Source organism: Oncorhynchus mykiss, chromosome 5, assembly GCF_013265735.2.
Source record: "Oncorhynchus mykiss isolate Arlee chromosome 5, USDA_OmykA_1.1, whole genome shotgun sequence".
In the NCBI taxonomy this organism is placed as follows: Eukaryota; Metazoa; Chordata; class Actinopteri; order Salmoniformes; family Salmonidae; genus Oncorhynchus; species Oncorhynchus mykiss.
Window position 1 is genome coordinate 4,894,682 of NC_048569.1, and position 20,521 is coordinate 4,915,202.

General features: G+C 42.5%; 1 protein-coding gene across 10 annotated transcripts in view; it reads left to right on the plus strand.

Annotated features, from left to right (window-relative positions):
• Positions 1–13,777: 13,777 nt before the first annotated feature.
• Positions 13,778–20,521, plus strand: part of tcf4 (transcription factor 4) — a 430,881-nt gene continuing 424,137 nt past the window's right edge. For 3 of the 10 annotated variants that reach the window (XM_036976638.1, XM_036976637.1, XM_036976639.1), the window contains exons 1-4: positions 15,085–15,494; positions 15,575–15,666; positions 15,965–16,003; positions 19,411–19,474. In XM_036976638.1, coding sequence (XP_036832533.1) covers positions 15,595–15,666; positions 15,965–16,003; positions 19,411–19,474 — 175 coding nt within the window. In that variant the 5' untranslated portion in view covers positions 15,085–15,494; positions 15,575–15,594. The other 7 variants (XM_036976641.1, XM_036976640.1, XM_036976635.1 and 4 more) reach the window with 5 other exon arrangements.

Genomic DNA, 20,521 nt, shown 5'->3' on the forward strand with positions numbered 1-20,521 from the left:
CGAGCTGAATTTACTTCGATATCCATGCAAACCCCACAAGGCATGCCACCAGAGGTCTCTTCACAATCACCAAGTCCAGAACAGATCATGCAGACTGGTAAATGTTCCGGGCAGCCTCAGAGAATAACATCAATTTATATGCTATTTCGGTGAGTGAGTTTATAAGGAAGTGCATTGATAGATGTGGTGTGTGACTATTGCAAAACTGAAAGTGCAAACCACTGCATTTAACCATGGAAAGATGACTGGGAATATGTGTTACGGTGCGTGAATGAGGACCCAAAAGCGAATTAACGTAAACAGAGCTTCTTTAATGACAAAACATAGGTAGGCTCAGATGGACCGGCAGATTCCGACAGGACAGGACAAGGTTGCAGCAAACATGACGATAGTCTGGTTCAGGCATGAATAACACAAACAAGAATCCGACAAAGACAGAAGCAGAAACAGAGAGAGATATAGAGACCTAATCAGAGGGAAAAAGGGAACAGGTGGGAAAAGGGGTGACGAGGTAGTTAGGAGGAGACAAGGAACAGCTGGGGGAAAGAGGGGGAGAAAAGGTAACCTAATAACGACCAGCAGAGGGAGACAGGGTGAAGGGAAAGGACAGAAACAAGACACAACATGACAATACATGACAGTACCCCCCCACTCACCGAGCGCCTCCTGGCGCACTCGAGGAGGAAACCTGGCGGCAACGGAGGAAATCCTCGATCAGCGCACGGTCCAGCACGTCCCGAGAGGGAACCCAACTCCTCTCCTCAGGACCGTACCCCTCCCAATCAACTAGGTACTGATGACCACGGCCCCGAGGACGCATGTCCAGAATCCTACGGACCCTGTAGATGGGTGCGCCCTCGACAAGGATGGGGGGGGGGGGGGGGAAGACGAGCGGGGGCGCGAAGAACGGGCTTGATACAGGAGACATGGAAGACCGGGTGGACGCGACGAAGATATCGCGGAAGAAGAAGTCGAACTGCGACAGGATTAATGATCTGAGAAATACGGAACGGACCAATGAACCGCGGGGTCAACTTGCGAGAAGCGGTCTTAAGGGGAAGGTTCTGAGTGGAGAGCCAAACTCTCTGACCGCGACAATATCTAGGACTCTTAGTTCTACGCTTATTAGCAGCTCTCACAGTCTGCGCCCTATAACGGCAAAGTGCAGACCTGACCCTCTTCCAGGTGCGCTCGCAACGTTGGACAAAAGCCTGAGCGGAGGGGACGCTGGACTCGGCGAACTGAGATGAGAACAGCGGAGGCTGGTACCCGAGGCTACTCTGAAAAGGAGATAGCCCGGTCGCAGACGAAGGAAGCGAGTTGTGGGCGTATTCTGCCCAGGGGAGCTGTTCTGACCAAGACGCAGGGTTGCGAAAAGAAAGACTGCGTAAGATGCGACCAATAGTCTGATTGGCCCGTTCTGCTTGACCGTTAGACTGGGGGTGAAAGCCGGAAGAGAGACTGACGGAAGCCCCAATCAAACGGCAAAACTCCCTCCAAAATTGAGACGTGAATTGCGGACCTCTGTCCGAAACGACGTCTGACGGAAGGCCATGAATTCTGAAAACATTCTCGATGATGATTTGTGCCGTCTCTTTAGCAGAAGGAAGCTTAGCAAGGGGAATAAAATGAGCCGCCTTAGAGAACCTGTCGACAACCGTAAGAATAACAGTCTTCCCCGCTGACGAAGGCAGTCCGGTGACAAAATCTAAGGCGATGTGAGACCACGGTCGAGAGGGAATGGGAAGCGGCCTGAGACGGCCGGCAGGAGGGGAGTTACCGGACTTAGTCTGCGCGCAGACCGAACAAGCAGCCACGAAGCGACGCGTGTCATGGTCCCGGGTGGGCCACCAAAAACGCTGGCGAATGGAAGCAAGCGTACCCCGAACGCCAGGGTGGCCGGCTAACTTGGCAGAGTGAGCCCACTGAAGAACGGCCAGACGAGTAGGAACGGGAACGAAAAGAAGGTTCCTAGGACAAGCGCGCGGCGACGGAGTTTGAGTGAGTGCTTGCTTTACCTGCCTCTCAATTCCCCAGACAGTCAACCCGACAACACGCCCCTCAGGGAGTATCCCCTCGGGGTCAGTGGAGGCTACTGAAGAACTGAAGAGACGAGATAAAGCATCAGGCTTGGTGTTCTTAGAGCCCGGACGATAAGAAATCACGAACTCGAAACGAGCGAAAAACAGCGCCCAGCGCGCCTGACGCGCATTAAGTCGTTTGGCAGAACGGATGTACTCAAGGTTCCTATGGTCAGTCCAAACGACAAAAGGAACGGTCGCCCCCTCCAACCACTGTCGCCATTCGCCTAGGGCTAAGCGGATGGCGAGCAGTTCGCGGTTTCCCACATCATAGTTACGTTCCGACGGCGACAGGCGATGAGAAAAATACGCGCAAGGGTGGACCTTGTCGTCAGAGAGGGAGCGCTGAGAAAGAATGGCTCCCACGCCCACCTCTGACGCGTCAACCTCGACAACGAACTGTCTAGTGACGTCAGGTGTAACAAGGATAGGTGCGGATGTAAAACGATTCTTGAGGAGATCAAAAGCTCCCTGGGCGGAAACGGACCACTTAAAGCACGTCTTGACAGAAGTAAGGGCTGTGAGAGGAGCTGCCACCTGACCGAAATTACGGATGAAACGACGATAGAAGTTCGCGAAGCCGAGAAAGCGCTGCAGCTCGACGCGTGACTTAGGGACGGGCCAATCAATGACAGCTTGGACCTTAGCGGGATCCATCTTAATGCCTTCAGCGGAAATAACAGAACCGAGAAATGTGACGGAGGAGGCATGAAAAGAGCACTTCTCAGCCTTCACAAAAAGACAATTCTCTAAAAGGCGCTGGAGGACACGTCGAACGTGCTGAACATGAATCTGGAGTGACGGTGAAAAAATCAGGATATCGTCAAGGTAAACGAAAACAAAGATGTTCAGCATGTCTCTCAGGACATCATTGACTAATGCCTGAAAGACAGCTGGAGCGTTAGCGAGGCCGAAAGGAAGAACCCGGTATTCAAAGTGCCCTAACGGAGTGTTAAACGCCGTCTTCCACTCGTCCCCCTCCCTGATGCGCACGAGATGGTAAGCGTTACTAAGGTCCAACTTAGTGAAAAACCTGGCTCCCTGCAGGATCTCGAAGGCTGAAGACATAAGAGGAAGCGGATAACGATTCTTCACTGTTATGTCATTCAGCCCTCGATAATCTATGCAGGGGCGCAGGGACCCGTCCTTCTTCTTAACAAAAAAAAACCCCGCTCCGGCGGGAGAGGAGGAGGGGACTATGGTACCGGCGGCAAGAGCTACAGACAAATAATCTTCGAGAGCCTTACGTTCGGGAGCCGACAGAGAGTATAGTCTACCCCGGGGGGGAGTGGTTCCCGGAAGGAGATCAATACTACAATCATACGACCGGTGTGGAGGAAGAGAGGTGGCCCTGGACCGACTGAACACCGTGCGCAGATCGTGATATTCCTCCGGCACCCCTGTCAAATCACCAGGCTCCTCCTGTGAAGAAGAGACAGAGGAAACAGGAGGGATAGCAGACATTAAACATTTCACATGACAAGAGACGTTCCAGGAGAGGATAGAATTACTAGACCAATTAATGGAAGGATTATGACAAACTAGCCAGGGATGGCCCAAAACAACAGGTGTAAAAGGTGAACGAAAAATTAAAAAAGATATGGTTTCGCTATGATTACCAGAAACAGTGAGGGTTAAAGGTAGCGTCTCACGCTGAATCCTGGGGAGAGGACTACCATCCAGGGCGAACAAGGCCGTGGACTCCCTTAACTGTCTGAGAGGAATGTCATGTTCCCGAGCCCAGGTCTCGTCCATAAAACAGCCCTCCGCCCCAGAGTCTATTAAGGCACTGCAGGAAGCTGACGAACTGGTCCAGCGTAGATGGACCGACAAGGTAGTGCAGGATCTTGAAGGAGAGACAGGAGTAGTAGCGCTCACCAGTAGCCCTCCGCTTACTGATGAGCTCTGGCTTTTACTGGACATGAAGTGACAAAATGACCAGCAGAACCGCAATAGAGACAGAGGCGGTTGGTGATTCTCCGTTCCCTCTCCTTAGTCGAGATGCGGATACCTCCCAGCTGCATAGGCTCAGCACCCGAGCCGGCAGAGGAAGATGGTAGTGATGCGGAGAGGGGGGCAACGGAGAACGCGAGCTCCTTTCCACGAGCTCGGTGACGAAGATCAACCCGTCGCTCAATGCGAATAGCGAGTTCAATCAAGGAATCCACGCTGGAAGGAACCTCCCGGGAGAGAATCTCATCCTTTACCTCTGCGCGGAGACCCTCCAGAAAACGAGCGAGCAAAGCCGGCTCGTTCCAGCCACTGGAGGCAGCAAGAGTGCGAAACTCAATAGAGTAGTCTGTTATGGATCGATTACCTTGACATAGGGAAGACAGGACCCTGGAAGCCTCCTCCCCAAAAACAGATCGATCAAAAACCCGTATCATCTCCTCCTTAAAGTCCTGATACTGGTTAGTACACTCAGCCCTTGCCTCCCAGATTGCCGTGCCCCACTCACGAGCCCGTCCAGTAAGGAGAGAAATGACGTAGGCGACACGAGCAGTGCTCCTGGAGTAAGTGTTGGGCTGGAGAGAAAACACAATATCACACTGGGTGAGGAACGAGCGGCATTCAGTGGGCTCCCCAGAGTAACACGGCAGGTTATTGATTCTGGGCTCCGGAGATTCGAAAGCCCTGGAAGTGGCCGGTGGATCGAGGCGGAGATGGTGAACCTGTTCTGTGAGGTTGGAGACTTGGGTGGCCAGGGTCTCAACGGCATGTCGAGCAGCAGACAATTCCTGCTCGTGTCTGCCTAGCATCGCTCCCTGGATCTCGACGGCTGAGTGGAGAGGATCCGAAGTCGCTGGGTCCATTCTTGGTCGGATTCTTCTGTTACGGTGCGTGAATGAGGACCCAAAAGCGAATTAACGTAAACAGAGCTTCTTTAATGACAAAACATAGGTAGGCTCAGATGGACCGGCAGATTCCGACAGGACAGGACAAGGTTGCAGCAAACATGACGATAGTCTGGTTCAGGCATGAATAACACAAACAAGAATCCGACAAAGCGAGAAGCAGAAACAGAGAGAGATATAGAGACCTAATCAGAGGGAAAAAGGGAACAGGTGGGAAAAGGGGTGACGAGGTAGTTAGGAGGAGACAAGGAACAGCTGGGGGAAAGAGGGGGAGAAAAGGTAACCTAATAACGACCAGCAGAGGGAGACAGGGTGAAGGGAAAGGACAGAAACAAGACACAACATGACAATACATGACAATATGGCTGAATATAAACAGTGTAGTTATTCCCACCGCAAGGCAATCAAACAAGCGAAATGTCGGTATAGGGACAAAGTGTAGTCGTGTAAGTGTAGTGTAGTCGCAATTCAACAGACTCAGACACGAGATGTACTGTATGTGGCAGAGTCTACAGGCAATTACAGACTACAAAATGAAAACCAGCAACATCATGGACACCGACATCTTGCTTCCAGACAAACTAAACACCTTCTTTGTCCTCTTTGAGGATAATACAGTGCCACCGACGCGGCCCGGTACCAGGGACTGCAGACCCCCTCTCCTTCGCCGTGGCCGATGAGAGTAAGACATTTAAACGGGTTAACCCTCGCAAGGCTGCCGGCCCAGGTGGCATCCCTAGCCGCATCCTCAGAGCATGTGCAGACCAGCTGGCTGGTGTGTTAACGGACATATTCAATTTCTCCCTATCTCAGTCTGCTGTCCCCACATGCTTCAAGATGGCCAGCATTGTTACTGTACCCAAGAAGACAAAGGTAAATGAGCTAAATGACTATCGTCCCGTAGCACTAACTTCTGTTATCAGGAAGTGCTTTGAGAGACTAGTCAAGGATCCTATCACCTCCACCCTGCCTGACACACTAGACCCACTTCAATATGCATATCATCCCAATAGATCACAGACGATGCAATCGCCATCACACTGCACACTGCCCTATCCCATCTAGACAAGAGGAATACCTATGTAAGAATGCTGTTCATCGACTACAACTCAGCATTCAACACCATAGAACCCTCCAAGCTCACCATTAAGCTTGAGACCCTGGGTCTCGACCCCGCCCTGTGCAATTGGGTCCTGGACTTCCTGATGGGCCGCCCCCTCCCCAGGTGGTGAAGGTAGAAAACAATATCTCCACTTTGCTGATCCTCAACACCGGGGACCCACAAGGGTGCATGCTCAGCCCCCTCCTGTACTCCCTGTTCACCCATAACTGCGTGGCCTGTTTGCGAATAATCAGAATTAGTTGGTAACATACGAAAGATGTTTTATTATATGTTTGTGAGTTACATCTCATCAGAATGTCTATTTTTGTATAATACTGTGTATAATAGCCTCCACATTGACTCTGTACCGTAACACCCTGTATATAGCCTCCACATTGACTCTGTACCGTAACACCCTGTATATAGCCTCCACATTGACTCGCTACTGATATTTTACTGCTGCTCTTTTTACATATCTATTTTTTACTTCAACTTTACTTTACTTTTACATTTCACTGTAAGGTCTACTACACCTGTTGTATTCAGCATTTCACTGTAAGGTCTACTACACCTGTTGTATTCAGCATTTCACTGTAAGGTCTACTACACCTGTTGTATTCAGCATTTCACTGTGAGGTCTACTACACCTGTTGTATTCAGCATTTCACTGTAAGGTCTACTACACCTGTTGTATTCAGCATTTCACTGTAAGGTCTACTACACCTGTTGTATTCAGCATTTCACTGTAAGGTCTACTACACCTGTTGTATTCAGCATTTCACTGTGAGGTCTACTACACCTGTTGTATTCAGCATTTCACTGTAAGGTCTACTACACCTGTTGTATTCAGCATTTCACTGTAAGGTCTACTACACCTGTTGTATTCAGCATTTCACTGTAAGGTCTACTACACCTGTTGTATTCAGCATTTCACTGTAAGGTCTACTACACCTGTTGTATTCAGCATTTCACTGTAAGGTCTACTACACCTGTTGTATTCAGCATTTCACTGTAAGGTCTACTACACCTGTTGTATTCAGCATTTCACTGTAAGGTCTACTACACCTGTTGTATTCATCATTTCACTGTGAGGTCTACTACACCTGTTGTATTCAGCATTTCACTGTAAGGTCTACTACACCTGTTGTATTCAGCATTTCACTGTCAGGTCTACTACACCTGTTGTATTCAGCATTTCACTGTAAGGTCTACTACACCTGTTGTATTCAGCATTTCACTGTAAGGTCTACTACACCTGTTGTATTCAGCCTTTCACTGTAAGGTCTACTACACCTGTTGTATTCAGCATTTCACTGTAAGGTCTACTACACCTGTTGTATTCAGCATTTCACTGTAAGGTCTACTACACCTGTTGTATTCATCATTTCACTGTGAGGTCTACTACACCTGTTGTATTCAGCATTTCACTGTAAGGTCTACTACACCTGTTGTATTCAGCATTTCACTGTCAGGTCTACTACACCTGTTGTATTCAGCATTTCACTGTGAGGTCTACTACACCTGTTGTATTCAGCATTTCACTGTACGGTCTACTACACCTGTTGTATTCAGCATTTCACTGTAAGGTCTACTACACCTGTTGTATTCAGCATTTCACTGTGAGGTCTACTACACCTGTTGTATTCAGCATTTCACTGTGAGGTCTACTACACCTGTTGTATTCAGCATTTCACTGTAAGGTCTACTACACCTGTTGTATTCAGCATTTCACTGTGAGGTCTACTACACCTGTTGTATTCAGCATTTCACTGTAAGGTCTACTACACCTGTTGTATTCAGCATTTCACTGTAAGGTCTACTACACCTGTTGTATTCAGCATTTCACTGTAAGGTCTACTACACCTGTTGAATTCAGCATTTCACTGTAAGGTCTACTACACCTGTTGTATTCAGCATTTCACTGTAAGGTCTACTACACCTGTTGTATTCAGCATTTCACTGTAAGGTCTACTACACCTGTTGTATTCAGCATTTCACTGTAAGGTCTACTACACCTGTTGTATTCAGCATTTCACTGTGAGGTCTACTACACCTGTTGTATTCAGCATTTCACTGTGAGGTCTACTACACCTGTTGTATTCAGCATTTCACTGTAAGGTCTACTACACCTGTTGTATTCAGCATTTCACTGTAAGGTCTACTACACCTGTTGTATTCAGCATTTCACTGTAAGGTCTACTACACCTGTTGAATTCAGCATTTCACTGTAAGGTCTACTACACCTGTTGTATTCAGCATTTCACTGTAAGGTCTACTACACCTGTTGTATTCAGCATTTCACTGTAAGGTCTACTACACCTGTTGTATTCAGCATTTCACTGTAAGGTCTACTACACCTGTTGTATTCAGCATTTCACTGTGAGGTCTACTACACCTGTTGTATTCAGCATTTCACTGTAAGGTCTGCTACACCTGTTGTATTCAGCATTTCACTGTGAGGTCTACTACACCTGTTGTATTCAGCATTTCACTGTGAGGTCTACTACACCTGTTGTATTCAGCATTTCACTGTAAGGTCTACTACACCTGTTGTATTCAACATTTCAATGTAAGGTCTACTACACCTGTTGTATTCAGCATTTCACTGTAAGGTCTACTACACCTGTTGTATTCAGCATTTCACTGTAAGGTCTACTACACCTGTTGTATTCAGCATTTCACTGTAAGGTCTACTACACCTGTTGTATTCAGCATTTCACTGTGAGGTCTACCTACACCTGTTGTATTCAGCATTTCACTGTAAGGTCTACTACACCTGTTGTATTCAGCATTTCACTGTAAGGTCTACTACACCTGTTGTATTCAGCATTTCACTGTCAGGTCTACTACACCTGTTGTATTCAGCATTTCACTGTGAGGTCTACTACACCTGTTGTATTCAGCATTTCACTGTGAGGTCTACTACGCCTGTTGTATTCAGCATTTCACTGTACGGTCTACTACACCTGTTGTATTCAGCATTTCACTGTAAGGTCTACTACACCTGTTGTATTCAGCATTTCACTGTAAGGTCTACTACACCTGTTGTATTCAGCATTTCACTGTAAGGTCTACTACACCTGTTGTATTCAGCATTTCACTGTAAGGTCTACTACACCTGTTGTATTCAGCATTTCACTGTGAGGTCTACTACGCCTGTTGTATTCAGCATTTTACTGTAAGGTCTACTACACCTGTTGTATTCAGCATTTCACTGTAAGGTCTACTACACCTGTTGTATTCAGCATTTCACTGTGAGGTCTACCTACACCTGTTGTATTCAGCATTTCACTGTAAGGTCTACTATACCTGTTGTATTCAGCATTTCACTGTAAGGTCTACTACACCTGTTGTATTCAGCATTTCACTGTAAGGTCTACTACACCTGTTGTATTCAGCATTTCACTGTGAGGTCTACCTACACCTGTTGTATTCAGCATTTCACTGTAAGGTCTACTACACCTGTTTCATTCAGCATTTCACTGTAAGGTCTACTACACCTGTTGTATTCAGCATTTCACTGTAAGGTCTACTACACCTGTTGTATTCAGCATTTCACTGTGAGGTCTACTACACCTGTTGTATTCAGCATTTCACTGTAAGGTCTACTACACCTGTTGTATTCAGCATTTCACTGTGAGGTCTACTACACCTGTTGTATTCAGCATTTCACTGTGAGGTCTACTACACCTGTTGTACTCATGTATTCGGCGCAGGTGACAAATACAATTCGTTTTGATTTGTTTTGTTTTGTTTCCATTATAATCCACGTTTTTGTATAAATTGATTTCCATTTTCATTCAACAAAATGATTTCTTCTTTCTACATTTCATCGCATCCAAACTTTCCAAAGTGCCTTTTTCCTTTCTGCTTTTTCCAAGTGAAACATTTTTCAAAAGATTTTCTGCCCTGGAAATGAACCTAGTTTTTTCCCTCCGACCTCCGACCTCAGTGGCACCTGTGCAAACCACTGTACCATCTGCTTGGCTCTCCCTCCTTTCCAAACGCACACGCAGGCACACACGCAGGCACACACACACACACACACACACACACACACACACACACACACACACACACACACACACACACACACACACACACACACACACACACACACACACACACACACACACACACACACACACACACACACACACACACACACACACACACACACTAGGGATAAACTAAACTATCCCCATCAGAAAAACTGAAGTAGTGAGACCAGCCAGACCACCATTTGGAATGACAACAGCCTGTTACAGAAGATGCCTGTGGTCAGTGCCTCTCAGCAGGAGGGCTCGGGAGGTCAGTGGAGAGCCGAGGGGAGAAATGTGGCGTAATCCAATCCCTGAAACCCGGCTCTGTTATGATCCCACTACAATCCCAGGACGCTATCAAAGGGTATTAACTCTGGTTTACTGTTCTGTTCCGTTCTCCTGCTTTTCTCACTGCTCTCGCTCTCTCTCTCTCTCTCTCTCCTTCTCTCTCTCACACTCTCTCTCACTCACTCTCCATGTCTCTCCCTCTGTATTTCTCACTCACTCATTCTCTCTCTCTCTCCTTCTCTCTCTCACACTCCCGCTCACTCACTCTCCATCTCTCTCCCTCTGTATTTCTCACTCGCTCATTCTCTCTCTCTCTCTCACTCTCTCTGCAGCTGCATTCATCCACAGGTTTTTTTGCAAAACATTGTTTTTAAGCCATTCAGGCTGTATGTGTTTATATAATGAATTCTTCCTAATGACTCACCCCTATATTACCACAATGTCCAGATTTAAAATGCATTCCCCTCCTCATTTTTTTTTCTCTCTCTCTCTGTATCTCTCTCTCTCTCTCTTTCTCTCTCTCTCTCTCTCTCTGTATCTCTCTCTCTCGAACAGCTTGGTACTTTTTAGCTGGTTACAGCACGGTGTGTACTCATCACTGATTAGCTAGAATAGTTCTCTCTTTACACCTGCTACTTCCACAATGCTCCTCTCAAACCTCCGGCAGACAATCAGTCAACATCCTGTCTTCAGTACTTGTGGAATGTGTTCTATTCTGAAAAAGTGTATTGGACGTGCATAATAAATATTATTGATTTACATGAATATATCCACAAAAAAAGAGTCTGTTCTAGGTTACACTCCTCACTATAACCCTTTTCAGAATTTAACATAGATAAACCATTTTTTATTTTATTTTTTAAATTAATTTTTTAACGCAAGTCTCTGACTGATGTCGAGTGAAATAACATACTACTACAGTTTTTTATCCTTGGAATGAAACACCTTTTACATGTTATAGAAATGCTCAAAATTATAAAGAATATTAGACCATTTAAATTAATAGCTAGGACTATGCATGTTATGACTTATAGCCAGGCTTAGGAATTAGTACAAAATTACTAATACTAATTAGTACAAAAATACTAATGCTTATTTCATCCCTTTATAATGGTATGATACCCTAATGTTACCCGTGTAATACCAGTGACCTACTAAGGCCCAACACACATTCTAATAAGCACAGATTCAGTTCAGCTCTTTTGATTAAATCCCTCATCCTCCACGCAACCGCCCCAGCTCAGTGGTCAGTCAGTCACTGTGTCACAAATGGCCCCCTATTCCCTATATAGTGCACTACTTTTGACCAGGACCCATCAAGGCTAGAACACTATATAAGAAATAGGGTGCCATTGAGTCAAACACTCAATCATGGGACACTCTTACTGACAGTTGTTGGCTGCTTTTTATTATGTATTGTTGTCTCTATCTTCTTGACCTTTGTGTGTTTTGTTGTGTGTTTTTGTCCTATATTTATATTGTATTTATTTATTTTTAATCCCCAGGCCCCCGTTCCCCGCAGGAGGCCTTTTGGTAGGCCGTCATTGTAAATAAGAATTTGTTCTTAACTGACTTGCCAAGTTAAATAAAGGTTAAATTAAGTAAAAAAAAATAAATAAATACAAGTTGAGATTCACATAGGGTCTTTGTGATAAGAGTGAAGATGGGCCTAACACTAACACTAAAACAAATCTCTCCACAATCAAATATTACACGGTAATAAGTGATAAATAATTGTGATAAGGTGGTAAGTGATAATCATGATAATGATAATTGTGATAAGGTGGTAAGTGATAATCATGATAATGATAATTGCGATAAGGTGGTAAGTGATAATCATGAACATGATAATTGTGATAAGTGATAATCACGATAATGATAATTGTGATAAGGTGGTAAGTGATAATCATGTTAATGACAATTGTGATAAGATGGTAAGTGATAATCATGTTAATGACAATTGTGATAACATGGTAAGTGATAATCATGATAATGACAATTGTTATACGTGATAATCATGTTAATGATAATTGTGATACGTGATAATCGTGATAATAACAAGTGTGATAAGTGATAATCATGATAATGACAATTGTGATAAGGTGGTAAGTGATAATCACGATAATGACAATTGTGATAAGTGATAATCATGATAATGATAATTGTGATACGTGGTAATCATGTTAATGATAATTGTGATAAGTGATAATCGTGATAATAACAATTGTGATAAGTGATAATCATGATAATGATAATTGTGATAATTGTGATAAGGGATAATCGTGATAATAACAATTGTGATAAGTGATAATCATGATAATGATAATTGTGATAAGGTGGTAAGTGATAATCGTGATAAATGATAATTGTGCTAAGGGATATATCACAAAACAAACGTGATATCAACACCACCATTGTTGTTTTTTTCTTTTTGCCTCTCTCGTAAAACGTAGCTGTCAACTAAACATAGTTTTCAAGCACTGATGATAAAACCTGACATCTTCTCTTGAAAAGAGAGGAGCTCTTGCTCAAATGGCACCCTATAGTCCGAATATAGTGCACTACATTTGACCAGGGCCAGCACAGAGCTCTCATCCAAAGCAGTGCACTATACAGAGAATAGGTTGAAATTTAGGATGTGAGATGCACACTAGATTCTACATGCGACCCCCCCTGCTACTGGCTTATCAGCTTAGTGTGAGTCCTCAGCATCTTCTTGATAAGAAGCTGAAAGCTATTGCTTTTTAACCATTATATGGTCACTCTTTCATATACTCTGAAGATAATTTGACTTTCTGTTTCTTGTTTGTCTAAATGAAGGAGTTCAATTTAAATAAAAAGCAGTATCAACACAGTTATTTGTTTAAAGCAATACACCTCATAAATATACAAAACTGCCTGGGGGAAAAAAAGTAAGGTTGGCTATGTGTGATGAGGAGAGGAAACAAAACATTGCCTACTACACATCTCTCAGACAAATACAGAATTTATAAAGATACATTTATTTAAAGACTAATTTATAAAGAAAAAAGTATTATCCGTCTTCAAAACATTTCTGATCGGCACCACTCAGTTTATTCTGGTCAACGTCACAGGTCTTGGAGGATGATTTGCGTTGCCGGATGTGGACGAAACCAGAAAAAAAAAGGTTTGTCACTAGTTACCACAGCCACAAAGTCGCAATTGGCTATATCTTAATAAAATTTCATGAAAACAGAAATGTGCTTTTTTTTGTTGTCTTAATGCAAAACTAGGCATAAGGTTAGCAGGCACAAGGTTAGCAGTGAGGTTAAGTTTATTGTTAAGGTTTAGGATTAGGTGGAACATCTGATTTGAAGGAGATAATGTGTAGAAATGAGGCAGGGGGGGTATAACCATGATTATGACTTTGTGACTGTGGTAACTAGAGACATTGACGCTAGACTAGAGCAATGGAAAAGTAGACAGCTAGCTTGGGAGCTAACTGCATAGGATGTGAAAATAAAAGCCAAAACGGTCTCATTTAAAGCAACCCCTTTTGGATGTACAACTACGTAGTTTTTTTTGTTGCTGCAAAGTTGACCCTAACACCGGAAAACATATTTCAGTTTTCAAACAAATGTTTAGCCGCTAACATCGTAGAGAAGATAAATTTATCGGGATAGCTCCGCTAGCACAGACAAAAAGTCGTCAGCTATCGTCTTTGAGTTTACACATAAGAGAGCAAATATATACACTTTTGTGGATTACGTAAACATATCAAAACGAAGGTAATTTCATTTTAATTTTGATGTTAGTGTAACTTATTTACAACAAGGATAGTTGGAGACATACCCAGTATGTGGATTTGATAAAAACTCGTTTTCCCTTCTGTGTCTCTCTGTCTGTCTGCAAGGTACACAGACTGACCGTGTGTCTGCTCAAACTTTTCTATTGGTTGCAGACGAAGACACCGGTGTTGGTTGATCAGTCCACCGTGTCACGGGTTGGTTGGGACAGTTCATATCCAAACCGGTCGTGTCGGTAGCGCTCCACCGCTACCCAAGTCCTCAAAACCGACAGGCACCGCTTTATGACACTATTTCACGGACAAAAAGATGTTAGCCAGTCCACGTTAGTTGTGTTAGTCTCTCAGCTCTGAAAATAGGGAAAAAACGTATTTTAAGTAATGTCAAAAAAGATTTGTATTTGCACGTTTCATCGCCTGTGATAGAATTGTATAGGCTACCTGTGTTGATGCCCAAAAACACAATTTGCCTATAGTCTAGAAATAACGTTCGCAGGTATAACTCAATGATCATGTAGTAAGTAACTCAAGCCTTCATTTACACAAATACATACAACATACGACCAGGTGAATAGGGGCTTCGTTATCTTGTAATGAAAACAAGATTTTCATCATTTTAAAAGTAGACTAGCTACTATCGAAATAAAAGTTATTTTCAACATAGGTGCAATATCCATAATGTGTCAAACCAAGATTTTCGGTGGTTGACAGACAGATCGATATTCTGTTGAACACAAATATATCGGCGTTGTAAACCAATCAATGAAGACAACTATTTATTTGATGGAATATCAATCACTTTTATTATATCCCCCTTTGTAATGTACATTTCAACCCAACAAATACTGGTAGCAAAAGTGCAGGTATCGATATATTAAAAGGTAGCTAGGTGGCTGTAGAAACCAACGGTATTAGTCTACCATTCTGTGACACGCACATGGGGCTCAAACTCAGCTCAGTGGAAATGAATAAAAGTCCTCAATGATCACATTCGCATTTACAAACGGATATTTACAAACGTTCTGTCATACTTTCGCTGCCTGTGTTGGCTAGTTAACAAGTCCGTTTTGTTGTACATTTTCCGCTGTCTTTATAGCGGTTATTTATTTATCTTTCTTTGCACGGGATTGTCACTTGATCTCCCGGATAAACTGCCTTTTGCACAGCCAGAACTGGACTTTGGGAAACATTCGTATATGTCTATTTCTTTCATACAATTACCGGATTCTTGTTTTTTTTTATATCTAAACCTCCTGTGGCACAAGGATGCGTTGAAATATAATAGATTTTAATGCAAAGTGGAATTTGCGCGACTCCGGGTTCCCGGTCGTGTGTTGATTGTGAGGAAGCTCTCATATAGTGAGTGATAAGGTCGGTACCCCTCCTATCGGTGCGAGAACTGGCGTCCTCTGACCGCTATTTCTTTCCATGTTTTTTAGGTTTGTGTGATTTTGCTAAAATGCATCACCAACAGCGAATGGCTGCCATAGGGACAGACAAAGAACTGAGCGACTTATTGGATTTCAGTGCGGTAAGCAATTGTTATAATATAGCGATGACCGAAACCAAGGCACCGACCTACCGGCGACTGTGTTTTTTGATTTGTATGGCAATAGATAGACTCATGTTTTTTTTTTGGTATTCATTGTGAGGTAGGCTATTTGTTTAAAAGTGTTATTTTTTTTTCCTGTACGTTTTTAACTCAAGGTAAACAATAAGATTTAAAGAAAGTTCAATTAATTGTGATTTTCTATTACTTAAGTGTTTTTTCCAAAAAAATATGTGCAGAGAAATATGATATTGCATTAGTAATTGTGTTGTTTCTATAGATGCGAAACAGCGATTTGAAAATGTTCCCAACATCAATGGTAGTATATCCCCTTTTAAAGTATCTTTTTCTTGTTTCATTCTGTCCTAGAATAGAACATGTTGAATAAGTTTTGCTTCTTGTCTTTTTATGCATTCTAGTGACAGCTCTCACTGTCAGTAGAACCAGTCCCAGTAATAACTGCATGCGGGACGAGCCCCATAAGACATAATAACAACTAGTCGATGCTTTATAACACATATCTTACCGGTACTTTTCCAAAGTCTATGTTTTTTATATAATGTTATGAATAACGGATAGTTGACTTTATTCAGACCTGTTCGGGTTGTGGCAAATATTTGTCTTTATAGAAACGCTTTATGTTCGGGAAGTTTGGACAAGGAAACGTGCCTACGGTCATGTTTTCATTAACCAATAATGCTCGCAACTCTTGGTCAACTTCGAGCTAGCTGTCTGAGAAAAATATATAAAGCGCTTTTTATGTATCAGGGGGGAAAAAAATCCTACTTGATAATCCAGACATTTGGTCAGTGTTTTACAGTTAGGTTGGCCTACTAATAGCTACCGTATTAACTTGCTGTTATTTCTGAGGAGTAGGCTATAGGCACATTTTTCATATCCTAATTTTAAGGATACATATAGAATACACTACTAGGGCTTTAAGGATATAGAATACACCACTAGGGCTTTAAGGATATAGAATACACCACTAGGGCTTTAAGGATATAGAATACACCACTAGGGCTTTAAGGATATAGAATACACCACTAGGGCTTTAAGGATATAGAATACACCACTAGGGCTTTAAGGATATAGAATACACCACTAGGGCTTTAAGGATATAGAATACACCACTAGGGCTTTAAGGATATAGAATACACCACTAGGGCTTTAAGGATATAGAATACACCACTAGGGCTTTAACGATATAGAATACACCACTAGGGCTTTAAGGATATAGAATACACCACTAGGGCTTTAAGGATATAGAATACACTACTAGGGCTTTAAGGATATAGAATACACTACTAGGGCTTTAAGGATATAGAATACACTACTAGGGCTTTAAGGATATAGAATACACCACTAGGGCTTTAAGGATATAGAATACACCACTAGGGCTTTAAGGATATAGAATACACCACTAGGGCTTTAAGGATATAGAATACACCACTAGGGCTTTAAGGATATAGAATACACTACTAGGGCTTTAAGGATATAGAATACACCACTAGGGCTTTAAGGATATAGAATACACTACTAGGGCTTTAAGGATATAGAATACACTACTAGGGCTTTAAGGATATAGAATACACCACTAGGGCTTTAAGGATATAGAATACACCACTAGGGCTTTAAGGATATAGAATACACCACTAGGGCTTTAAGGATATAGAATACACCACTAGGGCTTTAAGGATATAGAATACACCACTAGGGCTTTAAGGATATAGAATACACTACTAGGGCTTTAAGGATATAGAATACACCACTAGGGCTTTAAGGATATAGAATACACCACTAGGGCTTTAAGGATACGCTTAGAATACACCACTAGGGCTTTAAGGATATAGAATACACTACTAGGGCTTTAAGGATATAGAATACACCACTAGGGCTTTAAGGATATAGAATACACCACTAGGGCTTTAAGGATATAGAATACACCACTAGGGCTTTAAGGATATAGAATACACCACTAGGGCTTTAAGGATATAGAATACACTACTAGGGCTTTAAGGATATAGAATACACTACTAGGGCTTTAAGGATATAGAATACACTACTAGGGCTTTAAGGATATAGAATACACTACTAGGGCTTTAAGGATATAGAATACACCACTAGGGCTTTAAGGATATAGAATACACCACTAGGGCTTTAAGGATATAGAATACACCACTCTTGCTTTAAGGATATAGAATACACCACTAGGGTTTTAAGGATATAGAATACACTACTAGGGCTTTAAGGATATAGAATACACCACTAGGGCTTTAAGGATATAGAATACACTACTAGGGCTTTAAGGATATAGAATACACTACTAGGGCTTTAAGGATATAGAATACACCACGAGGGCTTTAAGGATATAGAATACACCACTAGGGCTTTAAGGATATAGAATACACCACTAGGGCTTTAAGGATATAGAATACACCACCAGGGCTTTAAGGATATAGAATACACCACTAGGGCTTTAAGGATATAGAATACACCACTAGGGCTTTAAGGATATAGAATACACCACTAGGGCTTTAAGGATATAGAATACACCACTAGGGCTTTAAGGATATAGAATACACCACTAGGGCTTTAAGGATATAGAATACACCACTAGGGCTTTAAGGATATAGAATACACCACTAGGGCTTTAAGGATATAGAATACACTACTAGGGCTTTAAGGATATAGAATACACCACTAGGGCTTTAAGGATATAGAATACACCACTAGGGCTTTAAGGATACGCTTAGAATACACCACTAGGGCTTTAAGGATATAGAATACACTACTAGGGCTTTAAGGATATAGAATACACCACTAGGGCTTTAAGGATATAGAATACACCACTAGGGCTTTAAGGATATAGAATACACCACTAGGGCTTTAAGGATATAGAATACACTACTAGGGCTTTAAGGATATAGAATACACCACTAGGGCTTTAAGGATATAGAATACACCACTAGGGCTTTAAGGATATAGAATACACCACTAGGGCTTTAAGGATATAGAATACACCACTAGGGCTTTAAGGATATAGAATACACCACTAGGGCTTTAAGGATATAGAATACACTACTAGGGCTTTAAGGATATAGAATACACCACTAGGGCTTTAAGGATATAGAATACACCACTAGGGCTTTAAGGATATAGAATACACCACTAGGGCTTTAAGGATATAGAATACACCACTAGGGCTTTAAGGATATAGAATACACTACTGGGGCTTTAAGGATATAGAATACACTACTAGGGCTTTAAGGATATAGAATACACCACTAGGGCTTTAAGGATATAGAATACACTACTAGGGCTTTAAGGATATAGAATACACCACTAGGGCTTTAAGGATATAGAATACACCACTAGGGCTTTAAGGATATAGAATACACCACTAGGGCTTTAAGGATATAGAATACACCACTAGGGCTTTAAGGATATAGAATACACTACTAGGGCTTTAAGGATATAGAATACACCACTAGGGCTTTAAGGATATAGAATACACCACTAGGGCTTTAAGGATATAGAATACACCACTAGGGCTTTAAGGATATAGAATACTTTCTTATGTTTTATTGTGTTACAGCCTAATAATAATATCATAAAACGTTTTCACTAGAATGCTATTATGTATGTATTTATATGATGATTTAACTTTCCAACAATAAAAGAGTGTCTCTCTTGTAAAATACCTTACTATATATGTTCTTTCAGATGTTCTCTCCTCCTGTTAAAAACGGACCAGCCTCCCTGGGAAGTGGACATTTTGCAGCCTCAAGTATGTCAATCACAACTCATTTAAATAACGCAATTTTCAGTTGTGGACATTGCAGATGTTGTTTAACATGCCATTGTTATAACTTTTTTTGTTGTGTCGCATTCGTCTTCTTTAATAAGTTTAAATATATTATTGGGGATGTCTTTCCCCTCTGGGCACACACTGGTTGAATCAACATTGTCTCCACGTCATTTCAATGAAATTCCGTTCAACAGACGTTGAATTGACGTTGAATAGACGTTTGTGCCTAACGGGTTAGCTTTGTGCATCGGATATTACATTGTACGCACACACACAGACACAGACACAGACACACAGACACACAGACACACAGACACACACACACACACACACACACACACACACACACACACACACACACAGACACAGACACACAGACACAGACACACAGACACAGACACACACACACACACACACACACACACACACACACACACACACACACACACACACACACACACACAATCAAACATAAATCAAACAGTATAAACTGTGAATATCTCTGTTGGTATTGACCGTGATAGTAGTGGGTTTACATGTGCTGTATAGTTACACTCTAAACTGTGAATATCTGTGTTGGTATTGACCGTGATAGTAGTGGGTTTACATGTGCTGTATAGTTACACTCTAAACTGTGAATATCTGTGTTGGTATTGACCGTGATAGTAGTGGGTTTGCATGTGCTGTATAGTTCATTTGAAATTGTTCCCTCGTCCTTTGGACCTCCCACTCAGTAGTCCCCCGTAGCTGAGGACGCCTGATGTCTCTTTAAGCGTCTGGCCTCAATGAAGACTCCTTCTCCTCCTTGGGTATTAACAGCAGGTGTATCATACCAGTGGCAGTTCAACTATACCGCCAGTTTTCTGTGGGTTTAAAGAGAGCGATGCTGAAGTTAAAAAAAAAAAAAAATTTAAACGCTGTTGTCGTTTGTGGTTTGCGGTTCACTATTTTGTCTCTGTAGCACAGTGGCAGACGTGTTTGTGTATTGGAATAGACTTGTCATTTCTCTCAATAGGTAGGCTATTT